Source organism: Haliaeetus albicilla, chromosome 8 (genome assembly GCF_947461875.1).
Source record: "Haliaeetus albicilla chromosome 8, bHalAlb1.1, whole genome shotgun sequence".
Classification (NCBI taxonomy): Eukaryota; Metazoa; Chordata; class Aves; order Accipitriformes; family Accipitridae; genus Haliaeetus; species Haliaeetus albicilla.
Genome location: NC_091490.1, coordinates 27,969,558 through 27,987,270, shown reverse-complemented (window position 1 = coordinate 27,987,270; position 17,713 = coordinate 27,969,558). Strand labels below are relative to the sequence as shown.

Here is a 17,713-nt window from a genome sequence, read left to right as displayed (position 1 = left end):
AATGGCTGTGCTGAATCGTGCCAACTATGCAACTAATAAAATTACAACAGTGGGTTACAAAAAGTTCTTCAGAGGCCATAAACTAAACATAAATCTTGCTTGGAAAAAAAAGAAAGGAAAAATGTCTTTGCCAAGTATGTTAATATTAAAAAAGAAAGTGGTGAATAAATTGATATTTATGCTAAGATCTGCCAGAGGCATAGTTTGGAAAGCCAGACATTTATGAATGAGAACTAGAAAACACTCACAAAAAAGCATGAGTATGTGGAGAGATCTATTGCATCATGCATAATCACACAGGAAATATTTTACTTTTGGGTACTGTGCTTCAATCATTTCTATTAAAGAAAATTAAACTTTCTTGACATATGCAAAATATTATCACAAATACATTTGGGTTACAATGATACACAGGCACACAGACAAAAAGAACAGGAATGGATGAGAAGTGGGGAATGTCAGTTTTCATGCTGGAATCAGATTACTGCCAAGCAAGTGAAGATCTTCTCCATGGACTTTTTTTATTCCTTTTTAAGAGCACAGTATCAGAGGGGTATTATGGAAATTCTTGAACCTACAAGCTAGGACATGTGGCTACCATGCTGAAACCATATTCAAGTAGTTTCTAATTTGCAGTACTTTGTAGTCCCCCTGGTACAAGGGGGACAAGTGGGAATATGCAGTAGCCCTACACTTCCTACATAGAAAGACCTTATTCTTAGCAATTCTTCCTTTCCGTTTCTTTCTGAAAGACCAGCAACCTTAGTCTTTCACACCAGCCAATAAACAGAGAGAATATGTTTTGTACTGTACTGCACTGCACAGGTCCTATTGCAATTAGTGAAATATAGATGCAAAATCTTCCAGGTGTATTTCCTGAAGCACAATCTGTCCAGAAGGAGGAATGCATCTCTACACTCCTAACTGGTATAAAGATCTACTTCAGAAATATGATTTATTTCACAGCATGATTTTATCAACTCAACCTGATAAAGGCTATTCCCCATTTTTAAGATGAGACAACAGGACTGGTGAAGGACTGGCCACTTAAATGAGGACTAAATTTACAAACACCAGGAAAAGATTTAATGGAGTGAATAATGGGGCTTTAGTCACCTGCTGTGAAGCTGGCAACTCATACTTATCCTGCCATTAACAGTCAAGATTGGATATGTGGCACATATCCCTTCTTTTTCTGAAGCTACACAACTACAAGGTCACCTTTATCAGATGACCAGAGACAGCGGTATGACCCACTCAGTTTGAGGACTCAACAAACCTTGAGAAAAGTGCCTTCACATTTTGGATGCTAACATGTCTGAGTGCAAAACCCATGCTATCTCAGGCCTTTCTATTAGTTCACATAAGTTGGGGAGTTCATAGAAATCTGTCATGGTTGCGCTGCTAATCAAAGGAAAGAGAACAAGTAGACTTTTGAAAATATAGGAGAAAGCACCTAGAATTTCAAAATTAATTAACGCTAATGGAAAAGTATCTTCTGCCACCTTCTGAATTTAGTCAAGACTACTAATGCTAGCAAGAAATCAAAGCAAGGAATGAAAGCAAGTATGACAGATATGAAGAGTGTAGTTGAAGAGAGCATCATTTGTTTTGTTAGCTATATACCAAAGGAAGATACTACTGGCCAGGAATGCAGCCAGAGAATCAAGAAGCTGGAACAGGACTTAAAGGGCCATTCAGAATGTGGATCATTCGGATGATCCTTCTATGGGTCAACTTAGCCAAGTGCAAAATATACCCACCACAGCTGTGCAGCGTTACTTCAATCCTGCTCAAGAGATCTGTCTATGAAAGTTTACCTAAACCTCAATACTGAAAGATAATGGGATAGTAAAGACCTGAGACAACACAGACAAGATTCACCACGTGCTCATCGTAATAGCAAAAGATATACAACTGTATTAACTTTCCCAGTGATTTAACATGAATATAAAAAAAGACTGACTCAAAATTTTATCTTTAACTTGAACAATAGCTGGAACCTGCTGAGAGATTTTGGCTAAGAGACATCAGGTAACACATACTTCAAATGTGATGCAATTTTCTGTTGTTCTTCTTTCTTTTCTTGTAAGACCACCAATAGTTACAGAACAGCCGTTCTTGTAATGAATATTGCATATGACTGTTTTCTTACAAATGAAAGGAAGAATAAAACTTGCTGTTCCTTGATGGGACAAAATCTTTCCACTGTGACCTCATGCTTTCTTTACCAGAGTGATTATATTACACTACCAGATCATCATGCAATTCCAATTAAAGAGATGAACTGTTTTCTTCATCAGATGAATTTTAGAAGCAGAAGATCAGCAGCATGCAAGGCCTATTTCAACTGTGGAATGACTTAAATATTCTGAAGACAGCCTTACTTTGAAAATGGATTCTTCTGCTATCCTTACTCTAACCACCCCCCTCCATTCCAAGATGTAGATTTTAGCAATTTTTGCTTTATCTTTCCAAATTACAAGGAACTAACAATCTAAATCCTAAACCAACGAACTGTCATAAGCTCAATTTTTCCATTGCCTAAAGATTATGCTAAATCATCTGGCTAGCTAAAGAGGCAAAGATGACTTTGAAACATTCTAGGCCCCCTAACACTTTACAAAATGCAATAAAATAAAGGATGCCAAGCAAAATGAGAGTTTTAAAAACCAGATGCAGTAATATAAATAACTGAATGGTAGTAGATTTCAATCTTAGGGCAGAAAGAAAGTTAAAAAATTTAAAAGACAGCCTCTTCTACTACATAGTCCTTTTATTGTTCATAAAAAGTGATAAAAGCAAGGAGATAAAAGGAGATAAGAACAAAATCTTCAACTTCCAAAGACAGCCTCTGTCAAAAGGAGAACAAGACACTTAAGGTTCTTTATGTTAATTGCTTAAAGAAAAAAATCTATATACCTATACAAGGAAAAAGAGAGCTAGGAAGATCACTTTAACAGCTGCTAAGTTAGCTAACTGCAATTCTAAACATGGCATTAAACATGAAATTAAACATGAAAATAATTATCCTTCTGTAGTCTTCAGAAAACTAGTCTTTCTGATCAAACACCTGAAAGGACACTAAATTAGCATGATCTGAAAGGATGCCTGAAGCCTCCAAGTCGACATATTTGGGGGCCATTGGCACCTTTACTTTACCAAGTTCATTTCATTAAAGGCAAACATTTGATTTCTTCAAGTAATGCATTAGTTTGGGACAGGTCCAAAATAAATGAAGTAGATTTCCTTTGGGGAGTAATTCCTTCAGCAGAAGTCAGACAGTGTGATTTATTGCATTGCAGAAGAATCTTCCAAGAGAAGATTTGAAAGCCTGATAGCTGGGTCCATTGAAAACTAGCCCTGACGACACTCCAGGAGATATATACTGCCCAACATCAAGGAAGATGAAGACTGGCTAGGTCTTTCCCTGCTCTAATTTCTGTGAGCTGGCCAAGCATATGTGATTGAACTGGAACAGAATTTAATACATTTCCATTTATAGTAGAAAGGGTTTTGAAAACAAAACAGAGGCCAGACTATTCACAAGGTATTTATAAGAAAATCGTAGGTGCATATCTTCCTTAGGAAAAGTAATCTTGATAATTTAAAAATACAATTTCATCCCCATATTTGATCCTTAAAACCTAATTATACATTCAGCATGAAACAAAAAAAAACCCACCCCAGCAGAATAGAGCAAAAAGCTTAAATAAAATCAACAAAATAAAAGACCCTTTTCTCCCAAAGACATTATTCAGCCAACTGGCCAATTTGCCACTATGTTCATGAAACCTGCAATATATCTGAATGGCTAGCACCAGTGGCTCCATAGTAATTCATCCTATCATTTAATTCTAACATTCAAAGAGTTACTATGGAGCCACTGGTGCTAGCCATTCAGATACATTGCATGGTTCATAAGGATGCCATATCTTAATGATCAGACTTTGTTCTGTAAAATTCTAGGATGGACGGATAACAATGTAGCACAAAGAAAGAACTCGCATTTCTCACTCATTTCCACTCCCTACTTCCTACCAGTTTACTTGTTTGCAGCTCTTTGCCCCTTATTTTGTCTGCTTTCTCTACGTAAAAATCTTCCAAAATTTGCAGACCATAGGAAGATTTTGCATGGTCAAATGACTGTGACACTAGACTGAAATCATGCTAAAGCACTATTCTAATTACTTTCTAAAGTTCTTGGCCAGTTTGTTCTCCACTTAATTCTCTTTATCCAAAAGCTATTTAATTGCACCAAACATTCTGAACTCTCTAGCAATGCTCTTCTGACATAAGACAATAACATGCAATACTCAATGAATATATTTCAGGATACAATACATTCCTTAAAAGATCTGGCAACGTCCTCCCTGTTGTAAATCAAACACAGTGACTTTTCTTTGCTTGGAATTTCTAAGAACTGAGAGTTGTGCTTATGAAGTAATAATTTGGTTTGGGAAGTACTCTCTCTCCCCTGCTGTATTCAAATTTGAACATTATCTATAATCAGATACCCCTTCTTTTTCCTCCAGAAGCAACTACAGATTCAGCACAATTTTTTAAGCAACTTCTAGGCAACACCTTTTTGGTGTAGTGAGAACTGCTGAGGTCATCACTCTGTACTTGACAAGTTATGGAGATTCATATCTAGCTATTCACAAGCAAGAAGAACAAGGACAACTGATGTATACTTCAGTTAAAGCATGGAAATAAATAATAAACAACAGAGTAAAGTGTGTGGATATTACTATTAATCTATTGCTTTCCCATCTTCAAATTTCAGACTGAGTGACACTTAGGTCTGATGAAGTTGGAACAAAACACAGAGGTATAAAAGCATTCTGTACAGGAATGTCATTCACATGCATCTCTATTCTAATGGCTTAGCCTGAACTGCCCACAGAAAGCCCCACAGTTCTCGCAAACAGCCAAGTTCAACATATTTTACAGAGCCTGTACACAAAAGGTTTAACCAGTTAAATAAACCTTGTTTAGATGTATATCACAGTCACTTGGATCCAGAAAGGGACTGACATAATTAAAATGGAAGTGAAAATACAGCATCCAGGTCCAAAGCTTATATCTTGAAGTCCTTAGGTCACGCCTACCTAACCCCCTATAGGAAGGGAGAGGTGATGGAAAAGGATGCAGGAGGTTGACCTTGGCTGGGTAGGAGAATGGTACAGGGATCAGGATAGCACAGCTGAGTAAGTGTATTGGGTTTGCATGGCAAGGTTTGGGTAGCAGGGGGCCTACAGGGGTGGCTTCTGTGAGAAGCTGCTGGAAGCTTCCCCTATGTCCGACAGCCAATGCCAGCCGGCTCCAAGATGAACCCACCCACTGGCCAAGGCTGAGCCAATCAGCAACAGTGGTAGCACCTCTGGGATAACAGATTGTCGTGGTTTAACCCCAGCCAGCAACTAAGCACCACGCAGCCGCTCACTCACTCCCCCCCATCCAGTGGGATGGGGGAGAAAATCGGGAAAAAGAAGCAAAACCCGTGGGTTGAGATAAGAATGGTTTAATAGAACAGAAAAGAAGAAACTAATGATAATGATAACACTAATAAAATGACAACAGCAATAATGAAAGGATTGGAATGTACAAATGATGTGCAGGGCAGTTGCTCACCACCTGCCAACCGACACCCAGCCAGTCCCCGAGCGGCGATCCCCCCGCCCCCACTCCCCAGTTCCTATACTAGACGTGACGTCCCATGGTATGGAATACCCGTTGGCCAGTTTGGGTCAGGTGCCCTGGCTCTGTCCTGTGCCACCTTCTTGTGCCCCTCCAGCTTTCTCGCTGGCTGGGCATGAGAAGCTGAAAAAATTAACTTTAGACTAAACACTACTTAGCAACAACTGAAAACATTAGTGTGTAATCAACATTCTTCTCATACTGAATCCAAAACATAGCACTATACTAGCTACTAGAAAGAAAATTAACTCTATCCCAGGCAAAACCAGGACACAGACCTTGCCCCCAACAAACATAAACAATGCTACCAGCTGAACTGGAAAGATGGCATTGGGTGGAAATGAGTACAGAAAAGGAAAGGACTCATTTAAGCCAGCAGTGCTGTTGAAAGAAATGCCCCCAAAACTACAATGTTGGGTATTTGATTGTTTGCTCCTTTGCAGAAGGAAACTGTCTAGAGCAATGAAGATTACACTTAGTTAAACAAAGTACTTTTGCCTTTAAACCTACATCATCTTAGCCAAATATTTCTCTTTAGATGTTTCTTTAGTGGTCTAAAAATCATCCAACTTTTCAGAATAACTCCATTCCCAGGCTGTGAACTTGCCAGGAGACTACAAAAGTGTGTGATATCAAAAGAAATACTATTCAGCTTCCTAGGTGTAACTCCACAAACATAATTTACTATTTCACTGACAAAAGTCAACCACTTCCTTTGGGTTTTGTAGTCAATGCTGGAAACACACACTAATAGGCTCTGCAATCACATAACTTGTCTCTTTCCTCTAAGCCAGGTATCAGTTTCTTATGCTGGTCTGCAATAATTCAAAGGCTCAGAGATGTAAAGCCAGAAGGGACTATTAGATCACCTTGACTAACTCTTGTATACTTTCAGACTTCAAAACTTCTTACAGTCACCCTGTAACTGAGCCTACTAAAGTATAAATGATATTTCCCCAAACTTTTAGAAAGGTATCTATCCTTGGCTTGAAGATATCTAGAGATACACCATTTTGGTAACTCGTTTCATTCCTAAAAATTTTAGTAGATCTTTTCCTAACTGAAGTTATCTTACTTTCTTTTCTCCCCACCCTCCATTCGTCTGCAGCCAGCATTTTCTTTTTGTGAAGGTTCTTTGCATATGCTGAGCAAAATTTCAAGCTTTTGTCATTATTGTGGACAAGTCAAACACATTAAGTTTCCCAGTTCCCAAAGTCACAACAATTATGTAGCTTTTATTTGAATCATTTCCATTTTTACAATATTTGTCTTAATGACTAAACACCAAGACCATATGTGATGTTCCAGTATATGTTTCAACCAGCAGCATACAGACAAGCAATATCACATCTGTATTCTTATTCCTTTGTTTACAAACCAAGACATGCACTGCATTTTTTTGCCAGTTTTGCTTTGAGTGCTCATGTACAAACTGTTTCCCTATTTTAATAACCAGAATCTTTTGAGGCTACTGTCCAACAAATATCCAGCTTCTGCTGGCTTAAGCCAAAGCTGACACTGAAAGAAACAATCCTGCCTAGCCTTTAGCCCAGTGTTCTCTCTTCCCTCTTTCTATTACAAGAGTTTGTGTGAAAACATGGGAGATCAAACCTGGAAATCAATCAAGCTAAACAGTAATCTTTTCATGTTGGCTTTCAGTTTGATTAATATTTCAGTCTGGTAAATCACGTACCTCCAAATTGCTTTCACTGATATAGCAGCAGATGAAGCCCACAAATGGGGACAGGTTCTTTTGTTAACACAAGCAAGCAGGCTGTATTGCAGTGTATATTTCCTAGTTCTGTATGTTTGCCCTGCATCTCTTTTTCTTGTATGTGCATAACATTGTCTTTAGTTGTGTTATCATCGTTTACTGCTCTGCAATATCATGACTCTGACAAATTTTAATAGCATCCATTTTACACTCATTTCTATATTGCTAGCACAATTCCTAAGAAACTCTACTAAAAAGTTAATTCAGCAATAGCTCTCTATTTATAGTAATTTCTGAAATAAGGCAGCCAGATTTGAATCTGCTTGTCAGGTAATTTATCTTTACCTAACAATGCCTTTTTTTTCATTCAAATATCTTATGTTGACATATCAGAAGCTTTACAAAGGTCTAAGTCTATAAATTCTATCAGATATCACTATCAAACTTGTAATCTCAAAACACACAATCAGGCATTCTGAAGTAATTGTTTTCCATATAGACTGGCTGTAATTGTATTTTTATCTTTTAACACCTTATTTAATTTTGCAATCAACAGTTTAAAAAAATCAGCATTGCTATCTTTTATAACTTCTTCCAGTACTTAAGTAAGACTTGTTTCATTTATTTCCTTAAGATGAATTACCTATGTGATTTGACAGGCTGCATCTCAAAAGATAACAAAGTAGCCTGCTTTAACAACCTGCTTTTTTATCATTTACCAGACAATTCTATAATTCTGGGCAATTCAGCCAATCATTTATTCTATTGCATATTCATCACATTGGTAGCATGGCTGATGTGATTATTTCAGATTACTATTACACAACATGTTAAAGAGATCCATTGACTTCACTGGGAATATTCATACAAAGTTACACATATAAACTCATGGATAGCAATGAGGAAATTGTGTTTTAGCTCAGAAAGCAAAATAATTCAATCACCACTTAAAACAATAAATAGAAGCAAACAGCAATGGCACTTCTCCAATTTTAATCTTTTAGCTCTTTTCAAATTTTTTCAAATTCATTTTAAAATGTTACATTACATTACAAATTAAGATCTTTGATTTTACTTTTTTCTCTGCAGGTACTCCCACAAACTATATGTGTTATCACAGGGCAAAAAAATAGACCCTAGAAAAACACATTAAAAAACCACTAACCCCAAGAGCATTTTTGCAATGGCTGCTGAATTTAATGATATTTGCTGACTCCAGTGGCAGTTGCATTAGGCTATAGATGATCTCCACTCAGGATGCTGGAGAAGAACAGCGCCAATTGTTAGATTTTATGGTTGTCTTTCTTTATTTGGTGCCCACAGACTGTTTTCAATAGATGTGCAGTATGTAACTGGGAATTCTATATGATGAGCATATAACTATATATGTGGACATAGTTTTTATAATTATGATGTGGCTTATTTTTCTTTTGATCTACAAATGAGTGCTCTCAACTGATGCTTGTGTTAAACAGCTTTGATATAGTATAAACATAATATTTGACAGCAAGAGATTTAGCTAGTCATCCATTATGGAGGGAATGTAAACCCTGAGCTTTTTTATTCTACATACTTAAGAAACATTGAATTACACTCTAATAATTCACCAGTAGTTGTTGCTAATAACTGAGTGCAAGTATTCATTCTTCTTTATCTTGAATAGGTTCTGAATCTACAGTCTGATCCCAACTAATTTCTGTGGACTACGAGCTTTGTCCACATGCATTACACCAAAGGATTGGAGCCATCATTGCCATCAGTGCTGTCCAGAGCAAGCAAATGTTTGCAGCCCTCTAAGCCATGTTAACTCCTGCTTAGGAGTTGATGTGATTTTGGAGGAGACAGTACTCCCAACTTGGAGCATTTTAAGTATTTAGATATATTCCTCTTTAAGAAAGAGACCAAGGGATGATTTTAACAACTCTTTCCCACAAAGATCAGTTTATTAGATTGAATACTCTTCAGACTTATTTCAAAGTAGAAAAGCACTAGCCTATTCAAACCTTCCAGGTCTTCACACAGGAAATAACAGAAAAAGAATCAGAGTGCTAAGTCACATAGCAGCAAAGCCCAGGAAAGTTCTCAAGCAAAATGTCAAATTTCTTTGAAATTTAATAATGAGAAAAAAATTAATTTTATTTTGCTATCTTTTATTTTCTTCCCATAAAATATCAACAATATGCTTTCAGCCTGTTCTCTTTTGGAATATAGTGCCTGGAGATGCACGTAGCTGGGCACACAGACAGAAGGTCCTACAGGGTCCTCATGGAGAGATCAGGCTCCATACACTGTAATGTAGGGTAAAGGCCTCTGCCTATGTGTAATTGACTCGACACATCCTGAAGCATACCTCTGATGCAATGGATGTGGGAGTCCCTTTGAACGAAGTTCTGGGCCCTATGGAGCTTAGTCACTTGATGACAAAATTTTCAATCAGATAGAATAAATAGTAACAACAAATAAAATTATCATGTATTTAGGAAAAGTTCTGCCTCAAAATTGGCTCAAAGCACGCATCTGAGAACAATTCAGCAAGTTTTTAATGGTGATCTCTTGAGCAATCAGTAACAATAACCAGTCAGATCACACAGAGTTGAGGGAATACTAACTGTCCAGAGCCAAGTTCAATTAAGACTAGTTACGTTTTGCAAAAGCTTTCCACTTTCCACTGTTTGATGCAAGTATTCAGAATGTGTACAACAATACATACAACTGCTGACCCTCAGAGGTCTAATCTGAGGAACTGTCTTACCCTCAGTGAATTACTCAGTTTATGGCTGTAAGAACTGTCTACAGTGAAAAATGGCTTCTGTAAACATTTTTTATTTCTGGGAAAAATTCCAACTCTGTTTTGTCTCTGTTGATATCTACCTGCTAGGAGTGGAGCTGGCTGAAATAATTTTGTGTGTACATGCATTTGTACACTGGACAGAGTTATTAGAATACATAACAATTCTAGCTGAAGAAGTTTACAATTGCAGAATACTTACAGCTCCCATGTCTTTCAAATGTGGCATTTGATAGTACTCAGCATCAGTGAAATCATAAATGTACACAGGAAGAACAAATAGGTACAACTAAACAAACTCATATTGCTATCATTTTTTAAGGAATTACAGTTTAACTTCATGGAGCATGCTGGTTATTCAAATACTAGTGTGATATGCTCCTTCAAATGCTTGACAGAAATGATTGGATAGCAAAAATGAATGCACTCCTGCAATCTTCCTCCCTCATATCTAGAACAATGCATGCCATTTAGCTGTAAATGCTCCTTGGGTAACTTATACACAGTACAACCACTAAAGTGCAATAAATCTAGTAATACATGACTGATTACTCACCTCATCAACTTGAGGATCTTGAGCCTGAGCAGCATTGGGCACTGGGGAATCACAGTCTGGGCTATAATGCTCACAATAGTCATATGCAGCTCTGGGGTCAGCTATAATCAACAGCTGCTGGATGTCACCCTGCAGGAAAGCATATGCAGATTAAATAAAAAACCCAAAGATTGTCTACAGTTCATCAGAAGTACAGAGTTTTTATTCAGAAAACAAAACTAGGCACATAATACTTAGGTATCATATTAACAATTGTAGTTATAAATAACATATCTACCTAATTTCTGCTGCTATTCTGGAAAACGTCTTAACTATTGTTCACAAGGCAAAACAATGCAAATTAATATCGAATGGACTAGGTGCAAAATTCTGGCTATAAATGCTGTCTGGTTTGGAAAGGAGAGGGTGGGAAGGTGTAACTCCTGCTCTGTTATTTTCATGCTGTTTGTTTACTTCTTCACCAGGAACCAGTCTAAATTCCTAAGATTTAATTCAGGGCACTTCCTATTACCAGCATGCAGCTCAGCATGCAAGTGATCAACAGTATAATTCTGAGAGTTTGCATCACATCTGTACTCTCAAAGAAGGGAGAAAATAAAATAAAATAAAAAAGGCTGTACGAGAGACACAGTTATTGGAATAAAAAATAATTAAGTAAGCACTGTGTAAATACACACTATAGAATGTGTTGAAATAAAAATTTTAACAGCTAACAAATGTTATTTTCATCTCTATTTCCATATATCACACGTAAAAACAACCCCACAGTAAAGAGACCCACTATTCCGGATAATAAAAATGGCTCTGCTGAGGTCCCCTACAGAGACCTTGTATGTTTATCATTTTCCACAGAAAGCTGTCTAGTATCCAGTGTATTTCTTAACATAGTGGTACCATTTAAACAGCATTAAGTAAATTCCTGCCAACATTTCCACTATAAATTTCCTCATTCAGGAGCTTCTTATGCTGTCATAAAAATAAGGTTGTTGAAAATTGGCACATGTTCTTGGTCAAAACCCATTAACTTCTCTCTCACTATTTCCGCAGAAGTTTTATTTTGTTTTTACCAAAAATGAGGGCAAAGAAGTAACTTTGTTAGTATACCTGTGCATATTTTGTCTTTAAAGAGAAAATATAACTGATGTAAATGTACAGCTGGGAAAATTCACAATCATCTCAGTATTTCCAAAATTGCTTTACATCACTCAGAACAGTAGCCTTTAAAAAATTCACAAAATTGGAGAATATTTTAAAATAGTAAAGAATAATTTGTAACGCTCCTTCCTTTCAAAAAGAAAAATCACAGACAGAAGCAAAAACCCCTCAAACTGAAAAAAAACCCAGCTTTCTGCAATTTTCCTAGTTCTACAATTTTTTTTTACTAACTTATTTAACATAAAATATTAAATACTTAGTTTCTTAGCACATAATGGCTATACATTACAAATCTGGTTTTTACAATAGTCTCAACTCATTTTACTTCATAGACTCATGTGTGTCTCAGATTAATTTAGAGTTGGAATATATATTTTTTTTAAGCTTCCAGAAATACTACTAATGTAGAAGTTTGTTCCCCTGCCAGTGGTTCTGCACTGTCTCTTTTATTTTCCTTAGTTCACTAATGCTTCCTAGTTTGGACATCTTCCCACAAAACCTGCTATACATACAGAGAAATTCCCCCTTTGATTCCTTACATGACTCCCTCGAGAGTTTGAGTGCTTTGAGAGGTTTTGTACAGTCATTGTCAGTCTGGGCTATGCATCCCCCATGTCCAGCAAAATGTTTCCAAAGTGCTCTGCCTTTCCTCTTTCACTAGCCGAATTAAAACTAAGTGAAGGAGAGGAAAAAATTAGAGGGAATTAGCAACTGAAAGACAAAAGCGGTAACTCTTTTGGAGCAACCATTAGAGATGGATGTGTCCTCACCCTGTTGAGCTCATGCCCTGTCTTGCTATATGCCCCTGAACATACATGGCTTTCTGAGATGCCCATACAGATCACCATGTATACAGTGCGCCAGGTAGCGTGAGTAATGCCAAAACAGCTCCTGCAACTACTGCTGTTTAGTATGATATGCTAAGAGAACCCAGGTCAGGGAATATAGCCAGTATTCTGGAGCTTGCTTTGTGCTGATCTTGAATGCCATGGAATTTTGGCACTGGGTTTTGTTGGATTGTGTGTTTGCAAGAAGCACTCGGCATGCTGTTACCACTTGGTTTAGATGTCCCTAAATTGGTTAAAGCTGTTCCTGATCCATTGACTGTACTTCCCAGCCTCGCCTGTCTGCCTGTCATGGGCCCACGTAGAAGGAGGCCCTCAGAAGTCTTGCACAGTATACATAAATTGCTACTGGCTATTCATGTGCAAGAAGTTTACTGAGGAACTGACTGATTTTACATTTGGCATATCAAACGTTAATTTTCCTCTTTTTCCTTCAACTTCTGCTATAAAAGTATTTCCAGTAAATTATTATTTTTCTTTTTTTTCTTTTTTTTTCTTTTTTTGTTTTTATTTTTCTGTCTTTGTTAATTAAATGGCTTCTTTGGGTATTTGTATGTGATCTATTGGCAGTGCTGTTTCACTAGTCAGTGAACAGCTTTTATTTCAGATCAGATCAATCATCTCAGCACATGAAATTCCACATACATTATTGCGGACTTCATTATTGTGATATAGTTATCATTCCAAGGCATTTGTTGGACAAATCTACACTCTTTGAGAATTTTTCACAGAATCACTTCAGTCTTCACAAACACTTTCTTTGATTTTAACTGCTTGACTTCGTGAGACTGAAACAGAATTTTATGAAGTTCTTTGCGAATAAACTACAAATACTTAATCTGGCCATACTTCATGACCTGCAATCACAAATTAGGCACTTAATGATCTACCTGCACAAGTCCCAGGAACTTTAAATGAAAATATGGATAAATGGAGTCATGGGTTATTAACAATTCTAATTGGTCTAGTTGGTCTCTAAAACAACACTGAGGTATCTAAACATATATGCATATGTGCATGATGTTATTCTTGTATGAAAATTGCAGGAAATAAGGAAGTCAGGACAGAATGATGAAAGCAAGAGAGGGAGAGCAAAGATAGGGAAGGAGACAGGAGAACAGAGTAAAATTTACAAATACACCTCAGGATCCTTGAAGTACTCTGAAAAGTGCATAGAGAAAAAAAAGGTACAAAAGGCAGCTGTCTATATAGATTAGTTCTATTTCCTTCTCTATGAAATTGTCATGACCACCTTTGTTGGGAAAGACTGCTCAGGCAATTTCACAAAGTAGATATAGATGATATCTAGTGTGTTGTACAAGTCAAATGTTTGATGCCTCTGCTGAGCCAGTCTTCCACCATCATTTGATGTCAGAGATAAGTGGCCTGACAGTGGAAGGCAGAGAACTTGTGGTGAGGTATCAGACAGATACACACAGCCACTTTTTCATCTTATTACTTGTAACAATGTGCATGCTTAACTTGCCCTCAAAAGTGTTAAAGCCTGTTTAGCCATTAAGAAGAAAAATCTGCTGCCTTATAACAATTTTTTATCCAGGATAACACTTAATACAATGTATTTTAAACAGTTTAACAGATATTTAACATTACTTGCATATTAGGGAATGTGAAAGCTGAGAGCTATGTCTCTGCCTTAGTTGCCCAGAGGTGAAGGGGAATATCCAGCAAGGTATTCAAGCATACCTAACATTAAGCATACAAGTATTGCTTGTAAGTAAAATGGATCAATTTGGAGTCTTAATATTTAGTTTGGATCATAAATACTTTATTGATATAGTCACTAAGTTGTTGTCAAAGCCAACATATAACTCACAAAGTCAATGCATAGTTGAGTAATTCATCACAATATGGAATAAAAATAAAGTCTATGAAGGTTTTAATTCCTCTTTATTTTGGGAATGTGTCCATAATTAAAATCAGAGGGTTTTGAATCAGCCTCATGGTTATATGGAAAAAGCTGCCTGAGAGTCATAAAATATCTTGCCCACCTAGTTATGCCTAAGAATGAAAACATGGTACAGAAGGATTACTTCCGTAGCGTTGTCCTAAAAAATACTCCACCAAATAAACTACTCTTTGCAGAATCCTCCAAGACTATTGAAAGGATTTAATTAGATCTGAGGAAACATTTCTTTGTGGCATGCCACAGCAAGTGTGGAGAACCAGGATACAGAGGTGCAAGGAGAATATGCTCAAATCAGTTGAATGCCTGCCTGTTGGAATAGCTGCACAGAAATTCACTCGAATGAACTGTTCTACAATGAGGAACAGCCCAGCTAAGAATGGAAGTGTGTGGTGAATTCAGTCATTGAAAATTCCTCTGTGAATCTCACAGACATTCCACAGTGACATTCTAGAATAGGAAAGTTTATGTGTATGTACGCTTCCAGGATTTGTTGAAAAACACACCTCACAAAGTAGTAATGCACAAGGTGAGGTATCTGCACAGAAAATGTAGCCTTTTCATAAGAAAACAGTTTGCAACACTGAAAAAATAACGTTAGCGTTGACTAACAAAACCAGGAAATGGAGACCCAATTTGCAGTGAAAGCAGTAGACTACCAAGTTCTCTTTCCAATTTTACTTTCTTTTGATGTAATTATTGCTTTAGTTAGCCTCATGATAGTAATCACTATATTTGATTCCACCTTTTTAAAGCCTTTCTTAGATTCCACAGCAGAAATTGGAATAAGGAAAATCTCCAGTTAGATATGGTGTCAGATTTTCTCAATCATGTAAATCTTTGAGGGCCTGAGAAGTAAGGAATGAACTATTTTATCATTATAAGCAATAAATGTTAATGGCTGCTCATTATCTTAATTGTGACTGCATAAAAAGTCTTAGCTATTATCTCTCTTCTTGAAACATTCTCTTTTCAACTATGTAATCTTCTAATGCTTTCTAAATATGGTGTATTAGAGAAGTACAACCATAAAGTAGTCCATTTATAGTCTATTTGTCAGCTAAAAGTTTCTATCGTTGATAAAAGATATCTCTACTATTACCTGCCAGCATTGCTAAAAAGGCAAAAGTATGAATTCTTACAAGGCTGTAAGGGCACTATATGAAGGACCATTGCTGAAATTACTTTTTTTTCCAGTATTTAAAATTTTATGGTCTAGTTCACTAGTTCTATAAGAACCTCAAACAGTTCAGTTGTAGAGACAGATTTTTGGGATATCTCTTTCACAAGAATCTTAATAAAACAATAACCCTGCCAGGTGAAAGTGACATTTATCCAGGGAATAGCAGGTAAGCATTACTGAGAAGCGCTGCAGGACTTCCTCCACAAAAGCAAACTTCAAAAATTATTCGAAACATTAAAAAAAAAATTTCTAAGAAAAAGTGATCTTGGTAGTTACAGAACTAGGGTGTTATGTAAGAATGTGACTGGACCAGAGCTCAGAACTCAAGTTGTAGTTTCTTATTGTAAAATAATGAGATTTTCTAGAATGATTTCATTAGGAGAAAGCTTATCGCTCTTTTTCCAGCTTGACACACACCAAAAAAGATAAATAATGCAGCAATTAATTAAATATCTAATTTATATATTAGAGGTTCAGAAAGACTTTCCAGAACTAGAGCGGGAGGGTTAGTATTAGCAAAATACCATCCTCCTGATTTGTATTCTGGATAAAATGAGTATGTCTTACGTGCTTATAAGGATAACTAGATTTTAAAGATGACTACCTAAATGGTGACAAAAGCATAACAAAACCAGTGCTAGGCACTATATCAACTCAGAATAACATCATCAATATCTTTCATTTTCATATGTTGGCTAAAGCTTAAGAATTACAGAGTGGACTCTTCAGGAAATCAGCAGAAACCCTAACCTGTGTGTATGTACCAATTTTCTCTAATTAGTTATGTGACAGTACAACTATAGACTCCAAAGAACAAAAGTCTAGACAGCCTGGATATTATTACTATAGATTTTAGAAGAACCTGCTGCAGAATTCATTTAATCTTCCTGCAAAGATTTGAGGGACAGAAGAATTCCAGGAGCCTTTAATATAATATTCCATAACCTAGGCCCATTGCACAATATAGCTAGAGAAAGATATTCAGAGCCTGCCAGACTGAAACACTGTAAAAGCAATAAATTGTGAAAGCAGAACTCTGTACAGGTCAAAGTTTCCATAGAAATCAATGTCATCTTGATTCTTTGAATCTCCATGGTTATAGGCATATACATTCAGCTTGGTTAAGAAATAGGTTGATATACCAATCATAATTTTTAACTTTCAAAACATAACTGTTCACAGACCAAAGTCTACTGCAATTCTTGGCTGAGAGATTAGATTTTATTACAATGCCTGTATATACAGCACATGTACATACACACATGTATGCACGTGTGACTAAGGACATTCTATTTTCTTGATAGAAGACCTGCAAATCTGTTACATTGTCATTTATCTTTGAAACCTCATTTACAGGTGTTGTTTAAGACTTAAACATATTATACACAATGTTAAATGAGGTGATAATAAATCCTATCTGTAAAATTTGCTGGAGCTGATGTAACAGGCAGCATTTTTTGAGCCCAGGTTGTTAATTTTAAATGTAATTACAAACAGTTCAGTTAAATGACTGTTCCTTTGTTTCTTGGGAATATTCCTTGAAAATGAACTTGAACTCCAATGAATTACCAGAGCTTTGCTTTCTTTTTCTCCCCTCCCCTCCTGCTTTCAGAAATAAGGAAGGGAAACAAGGAAAACATAATTATTTACTTTTGTTCATCAAGCTTAAGTTTGGAAATACTATGAAAAATAAAAAACACCAAATCATCATTCTTTCAGATCAAAAAAGAAAAAAAAAAAGCAAAACAAAACAAGCCAAATAGAAAGCTTTTGTAAAAAATGCTGGGTTTTTTTTAGTTGCCTCTGAAATGGAAAAATTATTTACTTTGCTTTTATTTTTTGTGTTGA

At 36.4% G+C, this 17,713-nt stretch overlaps 1 protein-coding gene across 7 annotated transcripts in view; it reads right to left on the bottom strand.

The window, feature by feature from the left end:
- COL11A1 (collagen type XI alpha 1 chain) overlaps positions 1-17,713 on the bottom strand; it is a 164,824-nt gene that overhangs the window by 116,556 nt on the left and 30,555 nt on the right. For all 7 annotated transcript variants that reach the window (XM_069789477.1, XM_069789480.1, XM_069789478.1 and 4 more), the window contains exon 5: positions 10,759-10,887. In XM_069789477.1, coding sequence (XP_069645578.1) covers positions 10,759-10,887 — 129 coding nt within the window. The remainder of the gene's footprint in view (positions 1-10,758; positions 10,888-17,713) is intronic.